Genomic DNA, 24,073 nt, shown 5'->3' on the forward strand with positions numbered 1-24,073 from the left:
TCACTTATATACGGAATATAATGAACATAACAGTCTGAGGAATATGGTAGACCCAGAAACATGGAAGTAGGGCACAGACTGACATCCCTCAGAAGAGGGGTGGGGGTGGGGGTGAGAGGAGCTAGACCACAGAACTTATATGCATGTATGCATGACAAATGGACATGGACAACAAAGCCAGGGACGGGGTGGGGGTGGGGTGGGAGGGGGGTGTCAATGGGGTAAAAAAGGAGAAGCATCTGTAACAAACAAATAAATAAAAAATAAAAAATAAAATAAAAATAAAATTAGAAAATGAAGGAAAAAAACCCAAAAAATGAAAAACACAATTCAAAGAATCAATGAAACAAAGAGCTGGTCCTTTGAAAAGATAAACAAGATTGATGGACTCTTAGCTAGACTCACCAAGAAAAAAAGAGAGAGGACCCAAATAAACAAAATCAGAAACAAAAGAGAAATAACAACTGACATCACATAAATACAAAGGATTGTTAACAAATACTACGAACAATTATATGGCAACAAATTGGACAATTTGGGTGAAATGGATAAATTTCTAGAAACACACAGTCTCCCAAAATTGAACCAGGAAGAGATAGAAAACCTGAACAGACCAATAACAACTAAGAAAATTGAAGATGTGCCCTGGCCGGTTTGGCTCAGTGGTTAGAGCGTAGGCCTGCGGTTCAGAGAGACCCAGGTTCGGTTTCCGCTAAGGGCATGTACCTCTAAGGTTGCAGTTTGTCCCTGGCCCTGGTTGGTCATGCGGGTGGCAGCCACTCAATGTGTCCCCTTCACATTGATGTTTCTCTCTTTCTCTCTCTTCCTCTCTCTCCCTCCCACTCTATCTGAACAAAAAAGAAAAATGGGGGGAAAAAAAAGAAAATTGAAGATATAATAAAAAAACTCCTAGCAAACAATTCCTGGGCCCACACAGCTTCACAGGGGAGTTTTACCAAACATTCAAAGAAGAACTAACACCCATTCTCCTCAAACTATTCCAAAAAAATTCAAAAAGAAGACTTCTAAACTTGTTTCATGAGGCCAGAATAATTCTAATTCCAAAACTAGATAAAGACATTACAAAGAAAAAAACGACAGGCCAATATCCCTGATGAAAATAGATGCCAAAATCGGGGTCTTTTTTGGTTCCATATGAACTTTTGAAGTATATGCTCTAGTTCTGTGAAATATGTCATTGGTATTTATTTATTTTTTTGGTACGTGCCCCTAGCGGGAACTGAACCCAGTACTTTCTGGTCCACAGGCCGATGCTACAACCGCTGAGTCAAACTGGCCAGGGCTGTCATTGGTATTTTGATGGGGATTGCATTGAATTTAAAGATTGCTTGGGGTAGTATGGACATTTTAGTGATGTTAATTCTTCCAATCCATAAGCAAGGTATGTGCTTCCACTTTTTTATATCTTCCTCTATTTCTTTTTTCAATGTCGTATAGTTTTCTGCAAATAGGTCCTTTACTTCTTTGGTTAAGTTTATTCCTAGGTATCTTAATTTGTTTGCCACAATGATAAATGGGATTTTTTTTTTAGTTTCTGCTTCTGTGACTTCATAGAGCATACCTTAGAGTAAAGACAGCCTCTTTAATAAATGGTGTAGGGAAAATTGGACAGCTACATGCAAAAAAATGAAACTAGACCATCAACTTACACCATACACAAGAATAAACTCAAAATGGATAAAAGACTTAAATGTGATTCGTGAATCCATAAAAGTCCTAGAAGAAAATGTAGGCAACAAAATTTCATACATCACACGCAGCAGACTTTTCACTGATACAACGTATAAGGCAACAGAAACAAAGAAAAAAATGAACACATGGAACTACATCAAACTAAAAACCTTCTGCACAGCAAAAGAAACAACCATCAAAATGGAAAGGCAATCCACTATATAGGAAAGCATATAGCCAACGATACATCAGATAAGGGGTTAATTTCCAAAAATATATAGAGTGCTCATACAACTCAACAAAAGGAAGACAAAGAACCCAATTAAAAAATGGGCAGAAGACCTAAATAGACACCTCTCCAAAAAAGGACATACAAATGGCCGAGACATATGAAAAAATGCTCAACATCACTAATCATCAGAGAGATGCAAATTAAAACAACTATGAGGTATCACCTCAGACCTGCCAGAATGGCTGCCATCAACAAATCATCAAACAACAAGTGCTATCGAGGGTGTGGAGAAAAGGGGACTCTAGTACACTGCTGGTGGGAATGCAGACTGGTGCAGCCACTGTGGAAAACAGTATGGTGTTTCCTCAAAAAATTAAAAATTGATCTGCCATTTGATCCACTTCTAGGAATATATCCTAAGAAGCCTAAAACACCAATCAGAAAGAATATATGTACCCCTATGTTCATAGCAGCACTATTTACAATTGCTAAGATTTGGAAACAGCCCAAGTGTCCATCAATAGATGAGTGGATAAAAAAGCTGTAATACATATACACAATGGAATGCAGCTATAAGAGAGATCTCTTATCCTTTGAGATGACATGGCGGGACCTGGAGAGTATTATGCTAAGTGAAATAAGCCTGTCAGAAAGACATGCATCACATGATCTCACTTATTTGTGGAATATAATGAACAAAACAAACTGATGAACAAAATAGACCCAGAGACATAGAAAGGAGTATGGTTCAGACTGACAAACCTCAGTGGAAAGGGGCAGAGGGATGGATGAGATAAACCAAAGAAGTTATACGCATGTATGTATAACCAATAAACATAGACGGCAATGCTGGGGGGCTCAGGTGGGGGGTTAGAAGGGGAGGAGGGTGTCTAGGGGAGAGAAAGGAGAAACATCTGTAACAACAATAAATTAATAAAAATAGAGAGAAAAAAAAAGTTGAGGGAATTTAGTGAATAGAAGAGCAGTTGTCTGCTAAGAGGGAAGTTGGGTTAATTGAAATGAGATGAGAAGGAGATGAGGTTAGTTAGTTGGCATTGTACGGCCCAGAGATACTTAGCATATTATTTCAAAAAGTTAGGTGGGACCAATCAGCAAGGGAAATTGTTAGCAACCAGATACTGTGAATATTCCTAGGTCACAATATGCTGCCAATGAAATTACGATCGTTTCGGTGAATTTACTGTTAAGAAGAATATCCTTGGTTCTTCAAGTAAGAATCTATGATCCAAATTATCATTAGCTGTGATAGAGAAAAAGTATCTAAAAAACAAAAAACCCCTGTGTGGCAAAGGGCTTACTTTGATTCTGAAAAAATATGTCACTGTATACAGATGGAATCAAAGCCTCACGTAGCACATACATGCCCATGTTCTGATGACATAACATGAGCCATACCTAGTTGGTCGTGGGGAGTCCCTCTGAACAGAATTCTGTACGTGGTGAGGAATAAGGCTCCTTCTGCTGGCAGCAGCTGAGGGCCTCCAAGAAGGCCTCCAGTGGCTTCTTCTCTTCCATCGGGATCCAGCAGGACTCGAAGACCCTCACAAACAATTTCCTCTCCTGGCAGTAGAGCAGGTCTAAGAATCTTAGGCTAACAAGAGAAAAAGTATCTTAAACATAACTCTTGTGGGGTTTCCAACACGTAGACAGGGTTGTCTTTCCAGTTACAGATCTGAAAAATTTAAGCCAGACTTCTCAGGAAGCCAAAATGAGAAAACAGATTTGGGAAGAGACAAATATGTCATATCTGCATCCAAATGGGAAAAAATTCTTGCAGCATTGCGCATTAAAAGGAAAACCATTGGAAATTACTAAAGTGCTTGAAACATCCATTCAATGCAATCATTTAAAAAATGACATGAATCTGTACGTGTTAACATGGACTGATATCCAGAATACACTATTAAGTAAAAAAACAAGTTGTAAACCAGTATGTGTATTATGAGCCCCTTTTCAAAAAGAAAAGAAAATCCTAAGAACACGAACCATCTGTTAAAGGTGGTCCTATCACGGTTAAGGGTAGTGGTGGGATGGGAGTGGGGAAGACCATGGGAGACTTTCACTGCATACACTGTATATTTCTTTAGTGCTTTAATTTTATACAAAGAGCACTATTATGCTTGTAAATTGAAAAAACAAATATTTTAAGTAAATGGCTGCATCTTTAAAAAGACCTACCCTTCTTGGCCCTTATTGAAGATTAACACAACAAATGGCCAAGTAATGAACATTTACACATCTTGGGAAAAATGAGAACACATGAGAGAAAAAACCCATCTCTCCTGAAGAGCTCTTATGCTTATTTTTAAATAAGCAGTAAAAACTAAACAAATCAGCATTATTCTTTTTGTTGGCTCTAAGAAGCTCAGAGCTAAATGTAAAGCCAAAGCATAATGATCTCTGTGTCTCAGATTTCTGATAGGATTATATTTCTGACCCACCTAGCTTTTGATTTCTCCTCTGAACTTATTTCTAATAATTCTGTTGTATAAGTAAGAGGGTCCTGAACCTTAGTCCACAGACTGGTGGCAGACTAGCTACAAAATAATCATCTGGGAGGCTTGTTCAAGTACAGATTTCCAGGCCAGGTCCCAGGGTACTCCAGCTGGGAAATAAGGAACCAGGAGGCTGGGGTAGGGTTGAGGACTCTCTCAATTTTTAATAAACTTCCCAGATACTTGTGATATATGCTTACAATGCATACAGATTTAAGAACCTGGTGTTTTTATAATAATTGCCTTAAGTCCTTTTTTTGGAAGTAGGCAGGGCATAAAATCTTGGCTTGGGTTTAGAAGTTAGAATGTTCATAATTTATGCCCTGTCTATAAAACCAACTCAACAAGAGGTTACTATTGCTCCTTTGCTGAATAGTATCCTTTTTATGAGGAGCTACATGATGAACTCCTCTGAAAGTTTAATGTATAATTAAATGTAAAAGGTTAGGAGAAGGTATTTTCTGGGGCACAGTATTATTGCTGTTTTTAAGAGATATTATACCCTGCAAGCATGTGGTCTGAAATAATTACCTTCTGTATAGGTGGGAGTCTTCTACTCTCTCGATGCACTGCTTCTAGGGTCTCAATGTGCATAGCTACAATTCCTGGGAGGAGTCAGAGTATTCAAGATGAGAGTACAAAACAAGTAGAATCACAATAAATTCTGGATATTTTAGAATTAAAGACTAATCATATTTTAGTGGTTCCTCAAAAAGTTAAACACAGACCCTGCAACAACTCTTAGGAGTACCTCAAATAACTGAAAATAAAGATTCACACAGATACCTGTATGTGGATATTCATAGCAGCCCTATTCCCAATAGGTAGAAACAATGCAAGTGTCCATCAATAAATGAATGAATAAACAAAATGTAGTATATACCCATACAACAGAATGTTATTCAGCTGTAAAAAGGAATGACACTCTGATACCTGCTATAACATAGATGAACCTTGAAAATACTATGCAAAGTAAAAAAAGCCAGACACAAAAGGACAGAGATTATATGATTTTACTTATATGCAATATCTGGAATAGGCAAATTCATAGAGCTAGAAATTAGTTTAGAGGTTACCAGGAGCTAGGGGATAGAGAATGGGAGTTATTGCTCAGTGAGTACAGAGCAACTGTTTGGAACAATGACAAAGTTTTGGTAATAAATAGTGGTGATGGCTGTACAACACTGTTAGTGTAAATAATACCACTACATTCTACATTTAAAATGGTTTAAAATGGCAAATTTTATGTTATATATATTTTACCACAATTTAAAAATCTTTGCAAAAACTAATCAGAACATAAGTACAGTTGGCTCTCCATATCTGTGGGTTCTGCATCTACAGATTCAACTAACTGTGGATCAAAAATGTTATATTGTTGCTAAGTATACTATATAGTTAGGTCTATGATGATTGTGTCTGTATTGAATATGTACAGACTTTCTTTCTTGTCATTATTCCCTAAACAATACAGTATGACAACTATTTACACAGCATTTATATTGTATTAGGTATTATAAGTAATCTAGAGATGATTTAAAGTATACCGGAGGATGTGCATAGGTTATATGCAAATATTATGGCGTTTTATATAAGGGACGAGGGCATCCATGGATTTTTGGTATCTGCAAAGTGGGGTGGGGGTGGGGGTTTCCTGGAACTAATTCTCCAAGGATACCAAGGGAGGACTGTAAATAGCATGGCTAAACTACCTGGAAGACAAGTATTATACAGGTTGTTATGCTGGAAAAAGTAGACTCATTAAGAACAATTCTTACTCAATTATCTCCATTATTCTGTTTCTCTAATATCTGCAAAGTGATTACCTGGTATCATGCAATGAAGGCTCTTGATGTGATCCTGAGTAACTCCACTCTCTGTACAAACTTTGTCAATAAATCGGGTAATGAAACGCACAACAGAATTGGCAATGTCATTATTCTCTGAATCTTCAAACCCACTTTCTGTATCATAGCTCTCAGCTACACTTCCTGCAATACTAAGAAAGTCAAGGACAGAAATCATTGTTAGTACTCAAAATGACTACAAATTACTACTATATCACAGTCCATTTCCATGGCAATTTCAACTTGCTCAGAAGTGTCCCCCCAAGTAGAAGGCTCACCTAATGCTATGGCTCCTCTACGTGACAGTGGTGAAACACGATATTCTACTTGCCTACATTTGGAAGCTACTTTCAGGTATTGCTCTTTGGACCCAGATTTTTTTTTTTGTAAGGAATACCTTCTGTTGTTCTACTAAAAGGAACCCAGGAACCACAGAAAATAAAGCAAAAAGGGCCTCTTTCACTTATTATCTGATACTTGAACCTTCTAAAAAAACTTGTCCTCCTAAGTTAATTACCACATAGAACCAAAGTAACACAGCTATCTTCGGCCTTTGGCAACATGTTCCCTGGTAGGCAAAGTAAAAAGAACTTTTTTCAGCAAATAGCACCAAATGAAAAAACCAAATTGTCCTATGACCCCTTCTCTTGTCAATATTTCATCTCTCTCTGACTGCATCACAGCCCTTTTGGCCACTGTGAAACCATCATTCTTCTGTGGGTGATACATTCATGTAAAAGAAAGGAACAACTGTGAGTGCAGTGGATGTGAAACCTCAATCCCTGCCCTTGCTGCTTGTTCAGTTCCCACTGTTCAGCAAAAGCTCCGCCTCCTCAGCCTTCTTGTAGACTGCTAATCGCGAAAAAGACACCCTTGCCTGTTCTAAACTACAGTCTTTCCTCCAAACGCAACCACGCTAGCTAAATCAGTGAAAGAAAAGTGAGCAACGAATATGGCATCACATCATCCCAAAGGATGCTTAGCCACTCACTATGTAAATCAGGTTGTAGAAAAGGTCATGAAGGAAAAGCAAGGTAGGAAAAAAGAGTGACAAATCTGCTACTTTAGATAGGGAAGTCAGGAAGGCCTCTCTGTGTAGGTGACATATGAGCCCAGAACTAAATGAAGTAAAGGAGTGATTCTTGATTTTTTAGAAGGGGAAGAAAGAGAGAGATAGAAACATTGATGTGAGAGAGAAACATGGATCGGTGGCCTCCTGCACTCCCCCTACTGGGGATCGAGCCTGCAACCTGGGCATGTGCCCTGGCTGGGAATAGAACAGGGACCTCTCAGTCCATGGGACGAAGCTCAATCCACTGAGCCATACCAGCTGGGCAAGAGTGATTCTTAAGACTATTTCAGGGAGAGTATTCCAGATTGCAGAACAAGCACAAAGGCCCCGAGGCAATATTCTGCTTAGAGTGTTTGCCATTAGCTTTAGCAGGGAGATAAGTTTGGTTGACAGAAAAGTGAAAGGAAACAAGGTCAGGGCAGCAGCCAGGGGTCAGATCCTGTCAGGTCTTGGAGTCCGTGGGTTTCATTCTTAATGTATGAAAGGCTGTGGTAGGGCTGAGAGGAAGGCATGGTTGAGGACATAATTACAGGCAAACGCAAGGGGTAAATGAGGGAAAGAGGGCCAAGAAATAAATATCCATTTTAGCAAGGAGTTCATTAGTAATTTTCCAAAGTGCTTTCTGTAAATTGATATGACAGAAAGTAACTACAGAGCTGGATCAGCAGTGGGTAAGATAATGGAAAAATCAGGTCATGAAAGAGAAGAGAGTATGGGAGGTGGTTAAGAAATCAGATGAAGAGAAGGTCTTTTAGTGGAAAAGAGCTGAGTAAGTCTAAAAATGGTTAATTTATGAAATATGCACAGCAACATTTGTCCAAAATACTTTATATTCTCTGCTAAGCCAAGAAGAATAGGAGGGTCTCTGAGTGTCCATTTTGGTACCTGTTTGTGACGATGCTATTGCTCCCACTCTCCCAGTCGCCTGGAGCCGATGCTCTCAGGAGCTTGTTTTTACTTGTATCTAGTGGAACCAGCAGGTTGACCATAAGGTTTGCAAAGTGAATGGCCTGACTGAAGACAATGCTTTCCTCCCGCTGCACCAGTTCCTGCTGAGTTGATTTGCTCAGAGTAGGCCAAAGGCGGAGCTGCTCGGCTGCCAGGTCCATTGCTGTCTTCTCCTGATACTGGTCATCAGGAAGCTTGTCCTAAAAAACAGAGTGATACAATCCAAATCCATCATTTCACACTAACTTCAGAAAACATAGAAGACGATTTAATAATTCATTTATTAAATACCTAATCAACAAAATGAAAACATACACAAAATATAACAACAAAACCAAACCTAGTGGAACCACGTGACAAACCCAAGGAAGCAGTAGCAAAGCACAGATGGATACACTCCTCACTGCTGACATTTCACTGTATTTATTTGTCTCTATGGCTCCATCCCCTTTTGGTTGCCAATTATAACAAATTATTAACCTGAGTAGCTATAAATGCTCAGGTATGAATGTTAAAGTATCATTACTAATACCCTGCTATGTGTCTTTTTTCCTGCTCTTTGGGAAGAGATGGTGTGACCAAAGTCAAAATATAGAGCTAGATTTCCTTGTAAATGTGGGAGTCAAACATTATACATGAGTATCTGGGTGGCTATGGTATTTTTAAGAGGAGTTTCCTAGTAGGGTGAAGAGTTAAATAATAACAGTAACTGACATCTGCACAGCACTTTATAGCTTGTGAAGAGCTGGTCCACTTACAGTCTTGCTTGTATCTAACCTAAAGCTCAGAGATGGACTTCTCTAGAACACAGAACACAGAGCAGTGACATGTTTGCTTTACGAATGCTTTTGAGATATACTAACATTAGCATTACAGCTGCTTAAAAACTATCAAAAGCACCCCACCAGCCCAGTTATTTCCGGACCATGACCTTAAACTAATAGTGTTTTATCCTTACCCAAGTGCCTTTGGTGTTTTGAAAGAAAAATCTGGGCTTAAATTAAACCCAATTCACACTAAGAGTGCACAATAATAATTTGGAGTATCAGAAGATGTCAGATAGTACTATCTGTTATTAAAGTTTCTGTTCTAACCATCTTTAATATTAGACCAAGAATATGTTTAAATTTACGAGGCACAGAAATATTTGAGCTGCTGCGTAGTGTTTGATATCTCAGTTCCTTTATCTCACATAACCAGAGGCCAAGTTAACATAGAGACTGTCGGAAAGGATCAGCCCAATCTGTAAAATTAAAAATTACTCACAAAGTGAATCCACATTGACCCTTAGCCTTTAACTAGCCTCATCCAATAAATGAGGGTGAAAATTTCTAACATTTATTATTGACTTCATGCCAAGCTTTACTTGTATGTGCTTTACTTTTATTAGACATTAACTTCTTATATAATCATATCTATTCATTTTACCAACGAGGAAATAAAGGCAAAGAGGGTAACATGGATTGGCCAAGACCAGATAGCTAGTGAATTACATTTTAAAATTTCAGAAAAATTTTAACCACTCTCAAATTAAAAACAAAATTTCTCTATTTTAAAATATTTTCTGGATATTTTTCTTAAAAATATTTTATGCTGATAAAATATACAGGAACGCACAGAATATTACTAAAAGAAGACCCAGATTCATTGTTGGCATAATTCTGAGCAGGACTATGAATTTTACATTTAAAGTCAATTAACTTTAATTTGACATTTCTTCAAGAAGTTAATGGCACAAAGACACGTGCCTACATATTCTAGGTTTGTTCTTTCTGTTCCATTTCCTATCACTGTTTCCAGGAAATTCTTATTTACTAAAATATATTAAAATAATTCTAGTGCTAAATAACTGTATTAAGAATTATTATGGAAAAAAATATAATATCAGAAATCAACAGAAGAAAAATGTTCAGCCCAGAGCTCCCTAAAGTAAACGCCAAACACACTGGAATGAGAGCGGCTAGACTTCCTTTTGCCCTGGGAACATCTGAATAAGCTCTCGTTGAAGCCAGGACCTCAGACCCACATTATGTACCTTTCCTTTCTTAGCTTACCTTTTGCTTCAGGTGTGGGGGATGATTGTCTTCCTTGGCTGAGAGATACAGGGAGCGAACTTGTTCCTGCACTGCATTGTAAAAGGTTGTCTCCCAAAACTGCTGATTTGTCCAAATGGGGTGGTCCTGCACACAGGTGTAAGCAAACTGGCTGACTCCGGGGGCCAGTTTCTGCGAGAACACACAGTATGAAATATATATCACCATGGGGCTGGCAGAGTTATTTATGACAGTTCAGAAGGTTATAGTGGCCACAGTTAACCACAAGTATGCTCAAAGGACTTACCTAAACAGTATCTTATGGCAGTATAAGCTTAGCAACTAGCAAGTTACTCATTTTTTTTTAAACTGGCAACTATGGGCTTGCTAGAAAACCCTTTAAGGTCTCAGTTACTGTATGTATTAAAATGAACATTTTAGCAATAGCTAAAAATCAGTTACTATATGAATTAGAGAACATATGAAAAGTGCCTAGCACTGTCATGCACACAGTAGGCACCACAGAGTTGGTAGCTTTATTATAATTAAAACACACAGTAAAATTCATTGCAACCTAATTATAAAACTCCAGCTAATTTAAAATTTCTTCTAATTGGTTTTAGAGTACATTTTGGGGGGCACTGAAATGTGAGTGAGCCTACAGCTTGGGCTTACACACAGAATAAAGGCACATCACAGATTTGGGACTCGAGAGAAACTGCACCCTCCCCACTGCTCACTCTGGGAGTCCTTGACCTCCCCACCAGGCTGCTGCCTGGCTCACGTACTCCCAATCGACTGCTGGGCTTCAAGGGCGTTTTCTGGTAACAAAGTCTGGGTATGGAAAGGTAATCTTGAACCAAACCTTCCTTTCCAGGACTCCTGCTGGGCTCCAGAGTGAGAGTAACCCCTACTCTGTGATTAACAACAGAGAGTAGGAAAACTAACTCTTGTAGGCACTTGAGGAACTTCTTAAATATTTATATTTCTCATTTAATACAAAAATCTTAATAGATGTACAACCGTATAGACAATTTAAGGAAGAGGAAACAGGAGTTCAGGGAGGCTTAAATGATTGTCCAAGGTTAGAGAGCAATCACATAAGTGGTGGTTTCAGGCCCAGAGTTTGCTTGGTTCCAAAGCCCCTGCTTTGCCGCACCAAACTGCCTTGTAAAGGAACTCAGAGCAAATCATAAAGTGTATAAATACCAATGAGCACTGCTGTCTGTTTTTTTTCCTGCACATTAAGATTTTGTTTCCCTAAGTAATATTCTGCCTTGAAATCTCTGATAAGATTTCAATAAATAATGCATTTTACTTAATTTAAATTTTTATAAGTTTATTTGAGCCAAACTGACAACATAAGCTGAGGAGCCAGGTCTCAAATGCTTCCTGCATTTAAAATTTTACAGATAATTTACATGGCCAAATTTCAGTTATCTTTCCATAGCTACTGCTTTCACCTCTAAAAGTTAAAAGATATTTCAAAAAAATATTTTTTATTCCTCACCTGAGGATATTTCTCTACTTATTATCAGATAAGAGTTGGAGGGAGGGAGAGAGAGAGACAGAGAGAAACACTGATGTGATAGAGCCACATCAACTGGTTGCCTCCCACACGACCCGACCAGGACTGGGGACGAACTGCAACTGAGGCACCTACCCTTGACCAGAGTCGAACTTGCGACTTATTGGTCCGTGGGTCAACGCTCTAACCGCTAAGCCAAACTGGCCAGGGCTCAAAATTTTTTAATCCATCATTTCTCAGCAAACACCAGGAAGCATTCTCAAAAGTTAGACACTTTTTGTCCATTTTATTCTTTGGAATTGAGTTCATCTTTTTTCTGTGAGTACAACTGAAGTTTCTGATAATAACGTTTTCCTTTGAAGTATTTTAATAAGCTGAATTATCTTCTGAAATAATATACAAAACAGGTAGCAAACGTTGGTTCATTTCTTAGGGATGCATAACAGATGTTTAAGATACCTAGTAAAAATTACATGTTCAACAATGCTAATGTCCTTCTTGGTGTCAGGCAGACTAAAGCTAGCACTGGAACAGGCACCATGCATATGATGAAATTTAGTACCTGTGTAGTTGGAGGTGGTGTGGCTATGAATCTGCCTATGACATTCTGTGTACTTCTGTGTGCCCTTTCAAGATGGGATGTGAGTTGCACTTCTTTTTTTTTTGCACCTAAGCATCCTAAGGACTAACAATAACCTTGTGCACAAGCCTATTTTAGAAAGAGAGATTAAAGGCACAAAATGCAAACAAGATAAAAGCAGAATTCACAACTATCTTTCCCACAAAGATAGTCAGAATCTATCATTTCTTACCAATGCAATGACACACAGCAGCTCTTAAAATTTTAGTATTCTAAAATTACATTGATATAGATAAGCTTGGAAAAACAGCTCCTAACAAATACTTACCAGGTTTCACATAAAGTGCTTTCAGAATCATCTACACACAAAAGTTATTAATGAGCCATCTTATTACAGCCTGACAGCCCCAGAGGACTCTGAGTGCACGAAAGCCCTACCTTTCCCTTCCAGCATCTTCCTTACTGTTGCTGCATATTCACCCCCTCTGGCATGTACCAGCTCTTATCTTCCTGTTTACCTACAAACTAGAAGTGAATATATAAAAACTTCCCTAGATCTTTTGAACAAAAGTGACCTGTAGATGTTCCTAGGCAGAAAATGGTATAAAAGAGAGTGACAGTAGCCCAGAGGGTCAGAACCCACAGCTTGTTTACCAGGTGAAAATTATAGCAGGGCGAAGTGATTATAGGAGAAATACTTTTTGGTGGCAAGACAGTCACAAATGACTATGGCATTTTATATATGTATAAAAATCATTAATTACCAAATACTTCAAATATTATTATTTTTCCAAACATGAAATATGCCTGTTTTCTTTGTGGTTTCCTGCTATGTCTTTTCAACTGCAAACATGGGGCACTGTGTCCCTCGCTGTTAGGATGGGCAGGGCCATGGCACTGATGGGTAGGTGCGTTAGGACCAGCAGAGGGCAGTAGCACCTTATTCTGCCTAGATTTCATCAGGGTTTCAGATGGGAATTGAAAAAATGGAGCTTTGCAGTCTGGCTGGGCTATGAAATGGGGTAGGTAAGGTGAATACTGTATGTCCTCACTATGCATTTTAGAGACCCCATAAAGAAAATGGATTTGCCCAATGTCACACAGCAAGATGGATGGAAGAGAAGGGAACAGAAATAAGGTTTCCCATTATTCTACATCATTTCTGTAAGATACAAAAATTAAGATATTCCACAAAACAAAACTATAGTATAATTACCTAGAGAAAGGTGCAAATGAGACTGTTCAGGGTTTCAGATTCAGCATATCCTATAACAGCAGTAGTGTTAGTAAGCAAAGAAAATCAGCTCCTGTGGATAAAACTATCTCCTGATTTTAATCATTTCTTTGATTTGAAGAAAATACCTTTCCCAAGATGGTTTCTCAAAATGGCCCACATTTCAGCTTCATGACCTTTTATTTTGCACAAAGATGAGACTCAATCCACACTAAGTGTGAGAGTGGTGGTGATAGGGATGTTGCTGTCAAATAACATCTCTCTTTCCCTTCAATTCTGCAAAAATATTTCCTTTACATTTCATAATGATTCTTATGATTCTGTCCTAAAGAAACAAGTGATATTTTGCCATGCAATTTTATGAGATGTTTAAGAATGTGTTGACTTCCTTCCTTATCTAGAAAAAATAGCTTCGCACGTACTAGATTAAGCAATGTCATTCATTTTCCACAAAGCATTCAAAGGAAACACAGCATGGGACAGGATATGGAGAATAAACTCATGGGCTCACCAACAAGCAGGTCAGATTCAAATCCACATGAGTGGACACGAATCATCTCAGAGATAAGTTGGTCAAGGGAAAGATTAAGATATCAGTATGAGAGGCCTGTGTATGCCTAGACATGTTTGCTCTTCAGGCCCAAGGCTCCAATTAGGGAGCTCAGAGGCAAACCAGATTTCAGGGGGAAAAGCTTGCTGGCTGGACTGATTCCATATATATGTAATGGTCTTAAAGAAAAATGCAGAATACAAAGATTCACTGTGTAAATTGCTGGGTATTTCCTATCCAGTTCTGGCACTGGAATACAAGTGTACCTCACTGTACATTTAGTTCAAGGATGGTGCCAGCCAGTCCCTTTATGATTCTACACTGGACTGACAAAGTCCAGATATTAAGTCACTGTAAGAAGTAATTTCTGAGTAGTTTTTGATGAACTTTGAAAGTGCTTAGTCTTGCCCTGGCCAGTTTTGCTCAGCGGTTAGAGCATCGGTATGTGGTCCCGAAAGACCCAGGTTTGGTTCCCGCTAAGGGCAAGTACCTCGGTTGCAGTTTGTCCCCGGCCCTGGTTGGTCGTGCGGGTGGCAGCCACTCAATATGTCCCTTTCACATCGATGTTTCTCTCTCTCTCTCTCTTCCTCTCTCTCCCTCCCACTCTATCTGAACAAAAAAATGGAAAAAATGTCCTCGGATGAGGATAAAAAAAAAAAGAAAAAAAAAAAGAAAGTGCTTAGTCTTGAGAGACAAGCAAAAGGAAGACAGAAATAGGAAAAAATGTGTTCCCCAAACCTATATTTATCAAATCTTAACCAAACCTGGAACATATTTGCTTTGTGCGTTTTATTTTTCAAACAAAGGATATACAACATGGATTTGGTTGGAGTCCACTGTGTGCCTCTCTTGATCCCATTTCCCTCCTGTCCTAGAGGTAGCAATGATCCTAAATTAGGTATTTTTCATTCTTATTTATGTTTTATACCTGTATATATTCATAACGGATATACAAAGTTATACTTCAAGTTTCATTATACCCCTTACTGAAAATTTTCAAAGTATACAACATATTTCATTGATTTATGTCATATTTAACTAAACTATGTTATTAATTGGGACAAAACACACTGGCTCTTTGTAAACATACTATTCAGAAGGGGAGGAAGAGAGTGGCCTATAAACAATGAGTATTTAGGATACTGTGTTGATTAGTCAGTAGCATTTACAGAATGGTGAATAATCCAATTAGTTTAAAGAGATGACTGATGACTGAAAATCTATTTTAGATTTTCCTGTTCTACTACCTGATACTCTAAGATTGAACAGTGCAAGTAACCTCAAATTCATAATGATCTAAAGCTCTTCTGGGTTGCTTAGAAGATCCACACACACAATTTCTGCACAAGAAGTCTATTCATTTACCAGCATTAGCCAGTATTCATTGATGTGTCAATGTTAGTAGTTGGAATGACAGGGTTGAAGTCCTTAAACCACTTATTTTTCTAATGATTCTTGGTGTAAATACTGAGAGATTAGAGGATAAATAAATTAATTTTTTTTTTGTGGTCCAGAAATTAGTAGAAATCAAATACAAGCGTGTTATCAAGTCCTTTGCCTGAGTTTGGCATTTAAAAAAAATTTATCTTTATTGTTGAAAGTATTATAGATGTCCCTCTTTTGTTCCCCCCACTGACACCCTCCCTCCCTGCTCCTGCCTACCCCACCTTCCCTGCACTATTGTCTATGTCCACTGGTTATGCATATATGTACATAAATTATTTGGTTTTCACTTCCCGCCACCCCCCATTGTCCCCCTCTTAGGTTTGTCAGTCTGTTCCCTACTTCCATGTTTCTGGATCTATTTTGTTCATCAATTTATTTTGTTCATTATATCCCACAAATGAATGAGATCATGTAGTACTTGTCTTTCTCTGACTGGCTTATTCTGCTTAGCATGATACTCTCCACGTTCCTCCATGTTGTCTCAAAGGGTAAGAGAGCTTTCTTAGAGCAGCATAGTATTCCACTGTGTAAATGTACCAGTTTTTAATCCACTCATCTACTGATGGATACTTCAGCTGTTTCCAGATCTTAGCTATTGTAAATAAGCGCTTCTATGAACATAGGGATGCATATATTCTTTCTGATTGGTATTTCAGACTTCTTAGGATATATTCCTAGAAGTGGGATCACTGGGCAGCTCAATTTTTAATTTTTGAGGAAACACCATATTATTTTACACAGTGGCTGCACCAGTCTGCATTCCCACCAGCAGTGTACTAGAGTCCCTTTTCTCCACACCCTCACCAGCTCATGTTTGATGATTTGTTGATAGTAGCCATTCCGGCAGGTGTGAGGTGATACCTCATAGTTATTTTAATTTGCATCTTTCTGATGACTAGTGATGCTGAGCAATTTTTTTTTTTTATATGTCTCCTGCCCATTTGTATGTCCTGTTTGGAGAAGTGTCTATTCAGGTTCTCGGCCCATTTTTCAATTGAACTGTTTATCTTCCTTTTGTTGAGTTGTATGAGTACTTTATATATTTTGGAAATTAACGCCTTATCCAATGTATCATTGGCAAATATGTTCTCCCATACAATGGGTTCTCTTTTCATTTTGATGCTGGTTTGTTTGATGTAGCCCCATTTATCGATTTATTCCTTTGTTTCTCTTGCCCCAGGTGATGTACTGGTGAAAATTCTGCTACATGTGATGAATGAGATTTTGCTGCCTACATTTTCTTCTAGAATTTTTATGGTTTCACAAGTTACATTTAAGTCTTTTATCCATTTTTCCCTGGCCGGTTTGGCTCAGCGGCTGGAGTGTCGGCCTGCGGACCAGAGAGTGCCGGGTTTGGTTCCCACTAGGGGCACGTACCAAAAAAAAAAGTCTTTTATCTATTTTGATTTTATTCTTGTGTATGGTGTAAGCTGGTGGTCTAGTTGCATTTTTTTTTTTTTGCATGTACATGTCCAATTTTCCCAACACCATTTATTAAAAATAAAAATATTTTTATCCTTACCCGAGAATATTTTTCCATTTATCTTCAGACAGAGTGGGGGAGGGAGGGAGGGAGGGAGGGAGGGAGAGAGAGAGAGAGAGAGAGAGAGAGAGAGAGAGAGAGAGAGAGAGAGAAACATCCATGTGAGAGAGACACACTGATTGGCTGCCTCCCACACGATCACGACCAGGACCAGGGATGAACCACAACCAAGGTGCATGGCCTTGACTGGAATTGAATCCGAAACTCATTGGTCTGAGGGCCATCGCTCTAACCACTGAGCCACACTGACCAGGGCAACCCAACATCATTTATTGAAGAGACTGTCTTTACTCCATTGTATGCTGTTGACTACTTTGTCAAATATTAATTGAACATAATGTCTTGGGTCAATTTCTGGGTTCTCTGCTGTTCCATTGTTCTATATGTCTGTTCTTATGCTAGTTCCAGGTTGTTTTGATTATAATGGCTTTGTAGTATAACCTGATATCTGGTACTGTGATCCCTCCAACTTCGTTTTTCTTTTTCAAGATTGCTGAGGCTATTTGGGGTCTTTTTTGGTTCCATATAAACTTTTGGAGTATTTGTTCTAGATCTGTGAAATAGGCTATTCATATTTTAATGGGGATTGCATTGAATCTATAGATTGCTTTGGGTAGTATGGACATTTTAATAATATTGAATCCATGAACAGGGTACATGCTTCCACTTTTTACTATCTTCCTCTATTTCTCTTTTCAATGTCTTGTAGTTTTCCGAGAACAGGTTTTTTACCACCGTGGTTAAGTTTATTCCTAGATATCTTAATTTTTTTGTTGCAATGGTAAATGGAATTTTTTTTTAAGTTTCTCTTTCTGTGTGTTCATTATTGGTGTATAAAAATGTCAATGATGTTTGGATGTTGATTTTGTAACCTGCTACTTTGCCAAATTAATTTATTAAGTCTAATAATTTTTGGGTGAAGTCATTAAGGTTTTTTATGTACAATATCATGTCATCTGTGAATAATGACAGTTTCACTTCCTCTTTTTCAATTTAGATCCCTTTTATTTTTTCTTCATGTCTGGTTGCTGTGGCTAAGACTTCCAGTTTTGTTGAGCAAAAGTGGACATCCCTGTCTTGTTCCTGTTCTTATGGGAAATGCTTTTAGTTTTTACCTATTGAGTATGATGTTGGCTGTAGGGTTGTCATATATGACCTTTATTATATTGTGGTGTGACCCTTCTTACTTTGCTGAGAATTATAAAAAATATGTGCTGGATTTTATCAAATACCTTTTCAGCTTCTACTGATACGATCATATGATTTTTATCTTTAATTTTGTTTATGTGGTATATCACATTTATTGTTTAATGAATATTGTACCAGCCTTGCATCCCTGGGATAAATCCAACTTGGTGGTGGTATATGATTTTTTAAAATACATTGCTGGATCTGATATGCTAAAATTTTGCTGATATCTGTTTATCAGGGATATTGGTCTGTAATTTTCTTTGTGGTGTCTTTATCTGGTTTTGGGAGTAGGATTATGCTGGCCTTATAAAATGAGTTTGGCAGTCTTCCTTCTTCTTGAATTTTTTGGAATAGTTTGAGGAGAATGGGTATTAGTTCTTCTTTGAATGTTTGGTAAAACTCCCCTGTGAAGCCGTCTGGGCCCAGGCTTTTGTTTGCTGCGAGTTTCTTGATTACATCTTCAATTTCCGTAGTTGTTATTGGTCTGTTCAAGTTTTCTATCTCTTCCAAGTTCAGTTTTGGAAGACTGTGTGATTATAGAAATTTTTCCATTTCGCCTAGATTGTCCAATTTGTGGGTGTATAATTGCTGATTATATTTTGTAATGATCCTTTGTATTTCTGTGGTGTCAGTTGTTACTTCTCTTTTTTTCTGATTTTGTTTACTTGGGTCCTCTCTCTTTGTTTCCTGGTGAGTCTGGCTAAGGGTCCATCAATCTTGTTTATCTTTTCAAAGAATCAGCTCTTTGTTTCATTGATCGTTTGAAAAAAATTTTTTTTTTTTTAGTCTCTATGTCATTTATTTCTGCTCTGACCTTTACTATTTCCTTCCTTCTACTTACTCTGGGTTTTTCTTTTTTTTTTTTCCTCTTTCTAATTCTTTAAGTTGTAGGGCTAGACATTTTGATCTCATTGGTAACCTATTCACTGTTTATGAACATGCTATTTAGCCTCCATGTGTTTAAATGTCTTTGCATGATTTTGTAGTAATTTATTTCTAGTTTCATGCCATTGTGATCCAAGAAGATGCTTGATATGATTTCAATCTTTATGAACCTGAAGAGACTTAGTTTGTGTCCTAACATGTAGTCTACCTTTGAGAATGTCCTGTGTGTACTTGCAAAGAATGTACATTCTCCAGCTTTGGGGTGAAATGTTCTGTAAATATCAATTAAATCCATCTGATCTAGTATGTCATTTAGGGTCTCTGTTTCCTTGTCATTTTTTTGTCCAGGAGATCTATCCAGTGATGTCAGTGGAGTATTAAAGTCTTCTGCTGTGGTTGTATTGCTGTCAATCTCTCCTTTGAAGTCCTCCAGAAGTTTTTTTTATTTTTTATTCTCACCTGAGGACATTTTTTCATTTTTTTGTTCAGATAGAGTGGGAGGGAGAGAGAGGAAGAGAGAGAGAGAGAGAGAGAGAGAGAGAGAGAGAGAGAGAGAGAGAGAGAGAGAGAGAGAGAGATATCGACGTGAAAGGGACACATCGAGTGGCTGCCACCCGCACGACCCTACCAGGGCCAAGGACAAATTGAAACCGAAGTACATGCCCTTAGCAGGAACCGAACCCGGTTCTCTCTGGACCGCAGGCTAACGCTCTAACTGCTGAACCAAACTGGCCAGGGCCTCCAGAAGTTTTTAAAATATATTTTGGTGCTCCTATATTGGATGCATATATGTTTACCAGGGTTATATGCTCTTATTGAATCAATCCTTTTAATATTATGTAATGACCTTCATGTCTCTAATGGCCCTCATTCTGAAGTCTATTTTATAGTTTATGAATAATACTACCCCTGTTTTTTTTTTCATTTTCATTGAAAATTTTATTGCATTCTTTCACTTTCACATTTTTTTTTTAAATTTATTTTTGATACAGACGTTTCTCCTTTTTTACCGCATTGACACCCTCCTCCCCATACCCTTCACCCTGTCCCTGGCTTTGTTGTCCATGTCCATTGGTTATGCATACATGCATATAAGTTCTGTGGTTTATCTCTTCCCTCCCCCCATCACCACCTCTCCTGGGGGTTGTGAGTCTGTACCCTACTTCCACGTCTCTGGATCTACCCTATTCCTCAAACTGTCATGTTCATTATATTCCACAAATAAGTGAGATCATGTGGTTATTTGTCTTTTTCTGCTTGGCTTGTTTCGCTTAGGATAATACTTTCCAGGTCCCTCTATGTAGTCTCAAAGAATAAGAGATCTTTCTTTCTTACAGCTGTATAGTACTCCACTGTGTATATGTACCACTGCTTTTTTATCCATTCGTCTACTGATGGACACTTGGGCTGTTTCCAGATCTTAGCTATTGTAAATAGTGCTGCTATGAACATGGGGTACATATATTCTTTCTGATCGGTGTTTCAGGCTTCTTAGGGTATATTCCTAGAAGTGGGATCACTGGGTCAAATGGAAGTTCAATTTTTAATTTTTTGAGGTAACACCAGAGTGTTTTCCATAGTGGCTGCACCAGTCTGCATTCCCACCAGCAGTGTACTAGAGTCCCTTTTTCTCCACACCCTCACCAACACTTGTTTGATGATTTGTTGATGGCGGCCATTCTGACAGGTGTGAGGTGATACCTCATTGTTGTTTTATTTTGCATCTCTATGATGATTAGTGATGTTGAGCATTTCTTCATATGTCTCTTGGCCATTTGTATGTCCTGTTTGGAGAGGTGTCTATTCAGCTCCTCTGCCCATTTTTTAAATTGGGTTCTTTGTCTTCTTTTTGTTGAGTTGTATGAGTACTCTATATATTTTGGAAATTAGCCCTTTATCTGATGTATCATTGGCAATGATGCTCTCCCATACAGTGGGTTGCCTTTTCCTTTTGATGGTTGTTTCTTTTGCTGTGCAGGTTTTTAGTTTGATGTAGTGCCATGTTCATTTTTCCCTTCGTTCTGTTGCCTTAGGTGATGTATCTGTGAAAATTCTGCTGCATATGATGTCTGAAAATTTGTTGCCTACATTTTCCTCTAGAATTTTTATGGATTCATGGGTCACATTTCAGTCTTTTATCCATTTTGAGTTTACTCTTGTGTATGGTGTAAGCTGATGGTCTAGTTTCATTTTTTTGCATGAGGCTGTCCAATTTTCTCAACACCATTTATTAAAGAGGCTGTCTTTACTCCACAGTATGCTCTTGCCTCCTTTGTCAAATATTAATTGAGCATAATGTCTTCGGTCCATTTCTGGGTTCTCTGTTCTGTTCCACTGGTATATATACCTGTTCTTGTGCCAGTACTAGGCTGTATTGATTACAGTCGCTTTGTAGTATAAACTGATATCTGGTATTGTGATCCCACCTACTTTGTGCTACTTTTTCAAGATTGCTGTGGCTATTTGGGGTCCTTTTTTGGTTCCATATGAACTTTTGAAGTATTTGTTCTAGTTCTGTGAAATATGTTGTTGGTATTTTGATGGGGATTGCATTGAATCTATAGATTGCTTTGGGTAATATGGACATTTTAATGATGTTAATTCTTCCAATCCATGAACAAGGTATGTGCTTCCACTTTTATATATCTTCCTCTATTTCCTTTTTCAATGTCCTGTCGTTTTCTGCAAATATGTCCTTTCCTTCTTTGGGTAAGTTTATTCCTAGGTATCTTAATTTTTTTTTGCCATGATGGTAAATGGAATTGTTTTTTCATTTTCTTTTTCTGTGAGTTCATCATTGGTATATAAGAATGCTCTCGATTTCTTTATTTTTTTTTATGTATTTTTTTATCCTCACTCGAGGACATTTTTCCATTTTTTTGTACAGATAGAGTGGGAGGGAGAGAGAGGAAGGGAGAGAGAGAGAGAGAGAAACATCGACGTGAAGGGACACATCGAATGGCTGCCACCCGCATGACCAACCAGGGCCGGGGACAAACTGCAACCGAAGTACGTGCCCTTAGCGGGAACTGAACCCGGGTCTCTCCGGACTGCAGGCCGATGCTCTAACCGCTGAGCCAAAGTGGCCAGGGCTCGATTTCTTGACATTAATTTTGTATCCTGCTACTTTTCCAAATTTACTTATTAAGTCTAGTAGATTTTTGATAGAGTTTTTAAGGGTTTTCTATATATAACATCATGTCATCTGCAAATAATGACAGTTTTACTTCCTCCTTTCTAATTTGGATCTCTTTTATTTTTTCTTCCTGTTTGATTGCTGTGGCTAAGACTTCCAGTACAATGTTAAATAAGAGTGGCAAAAGTGGGCATCCTTGTCTTGTTCCTGTTCTTAAGGGAAATGCTTTTAGTTTCTGGCCATTGAGCATGATGTTGGCTCTAGGTCTTTCATATATGGCCTTTATCATGTCCAGATATGATCCCTTTATCCCCACATTGCTGAGTGTTTTTATGAGAAATGGATGCTGGATTTTGTCGAATGGTTTTTCAGCATCTATTGATACGATCATGTGGTTTTTATTCATTTTCTATGTGTGGTGTATCACATTTATTGATTTGGGAATATTGTACTAGTCTTGCATCCCTGGGATGAATCCCACTTGGTCGTGGTGAATAATTTTTTTGATGTATTGCTGGATCTGATTTGCTAGTACTTTGTTCAGGATTTTGGCGTCTAATTTCATCAGGGATATTGGCCTGTAGTTTTCTTTCTTTGTAGTGTCTTGTTCTGGTTTTGGAATTAGAATTATGCTGGCCTCATAAAATGAGTTTGGAAGTCTTCCTTCTTCTTGAATTTTTTGAAATAGTTTGAGGAGAATGGGTGTTAGTTCTTTTTTAAATGTTCGGTTAAACTCCCTGGTGAAGCTATCTGGGCCTGGACTTTTGTTTGGTGGGAGAGTCTTGATTACCTCTTCAATTTCCTTAGTTGTTATTGGTCTGTTCAAGTTTTCCATATGTTCCTGGTCCAGTTTTGGGAGACTATGTGTTTCTAGAAATTTGTCCATTTCACTTAGATTGTCGAATTTGTTGCTATTTAATTGTTCATAGTAGTTGTTAACGATCTTTTGTATTTCTGTGGTGTCAGTTGTTACTTCTCCTCTTTCATTTCTGATTTTGTGTATTTGGGTTCTCTCTCTGTTTCTTGGTGAGTCTAGCTAAGGGACCATCAATCTTGTTTATGTTTTCGAAAAAACAGCTCTTTGTTTCATTGATCCTTTGAATTGTTTTTTTGGTCTCTATGTCATTTATTTCTGCTCTGATCTTTACTATTTCCTTCCTTCTACTTGCTCTGGGGTTTTCTTTTTGTTTGCTTTCTAGTTATTTAAGTTGTGAGGTTAGATAGTCTATTAGAAATTTTTCGTTTCTTGAGGTGTGCTTGTAGTGCTATGAACTTCCCTCTCAGAACTGCTTTCACTGCATCCCATAGATTTTGTGTTGTTGTGCCTTCATTTTCATTGGTTTCCAGGAAGTTTTTAATTTCTTCCTTGATCTCCTTGGTAACCCATTCATTGTTTAATAACATGTTATTTACCCTCCATGTGTTCAAATGTCTTTGCATGTTCTTGTTGCAATTGATTTCTAGTTTCATGCCATTGTGATCTGAGAAGACACTTGATATGACTTCAATCTTTTTGAACTGTAGAGATTTAGTTTGTGTCCTATCATGTGGTCTATCTTTGAGAATGTCCCATGTGCACTTGACAAGAATGTAAATTCTGTAATTTTGGGGTGTAACTTTCTGTAGATATCTATTAAATC

The 24,073-nt window shown here is 38.0% G+C and overlaps 1 protein-coding gene across 2 annotated transcripts in view; it reads right to left on the minus strand.

Moving 5' to 3' along the window:
* SBF2 (SET binding factor 2) overlaps positions 1–24,073 on the minus strand; it is a 417,243-nt gene that overhangs the window by 69,031 nt on the left and 324,139 nt on the right. For both annotated transcript variants that reach the window (XM_036258297.1, XM_036258299.1), the window contains exons 18-22: positions 10,362–10,532; positions 8,245–8,507; positions 6,267–6,439; positions 4,972–5,045; positions 3,341–3,536 (exon numbers count right to left, since the gene is read on the minus strand). In XM_036258297.1, coding sequence (XP_036114190.1) covers positions 3,341–3,536; positions 4,972–5,045; positions 6,267–6,439; positions 8,245–8,507; positions 10,362–10,532 — 877 coding nt within the window. The remainder of the gene's footprint in view (positions 1–3,340; positions 3,537–4,971; positions 5,046–6,266; positions 6,440–8,244; positions 8,508–10,361; positions 10,533–24,073) is intronic.

Source organism: Molossus molossus, unplaced genomic scaffold (assembly GCF_014108415.1).
Source record: "Molossus molossus isolate mMolMol1 unplaced genomic scaffold, mMolMol1.p scaffold_m16_p_13, whole genome shotgun sequence".
Classification (NCBI taxonomy): Eukaryota; Metazoa; Chordata; class Mammalia; order Chiroptera; family Molossidae; genus Molossus; species Molossus molossus.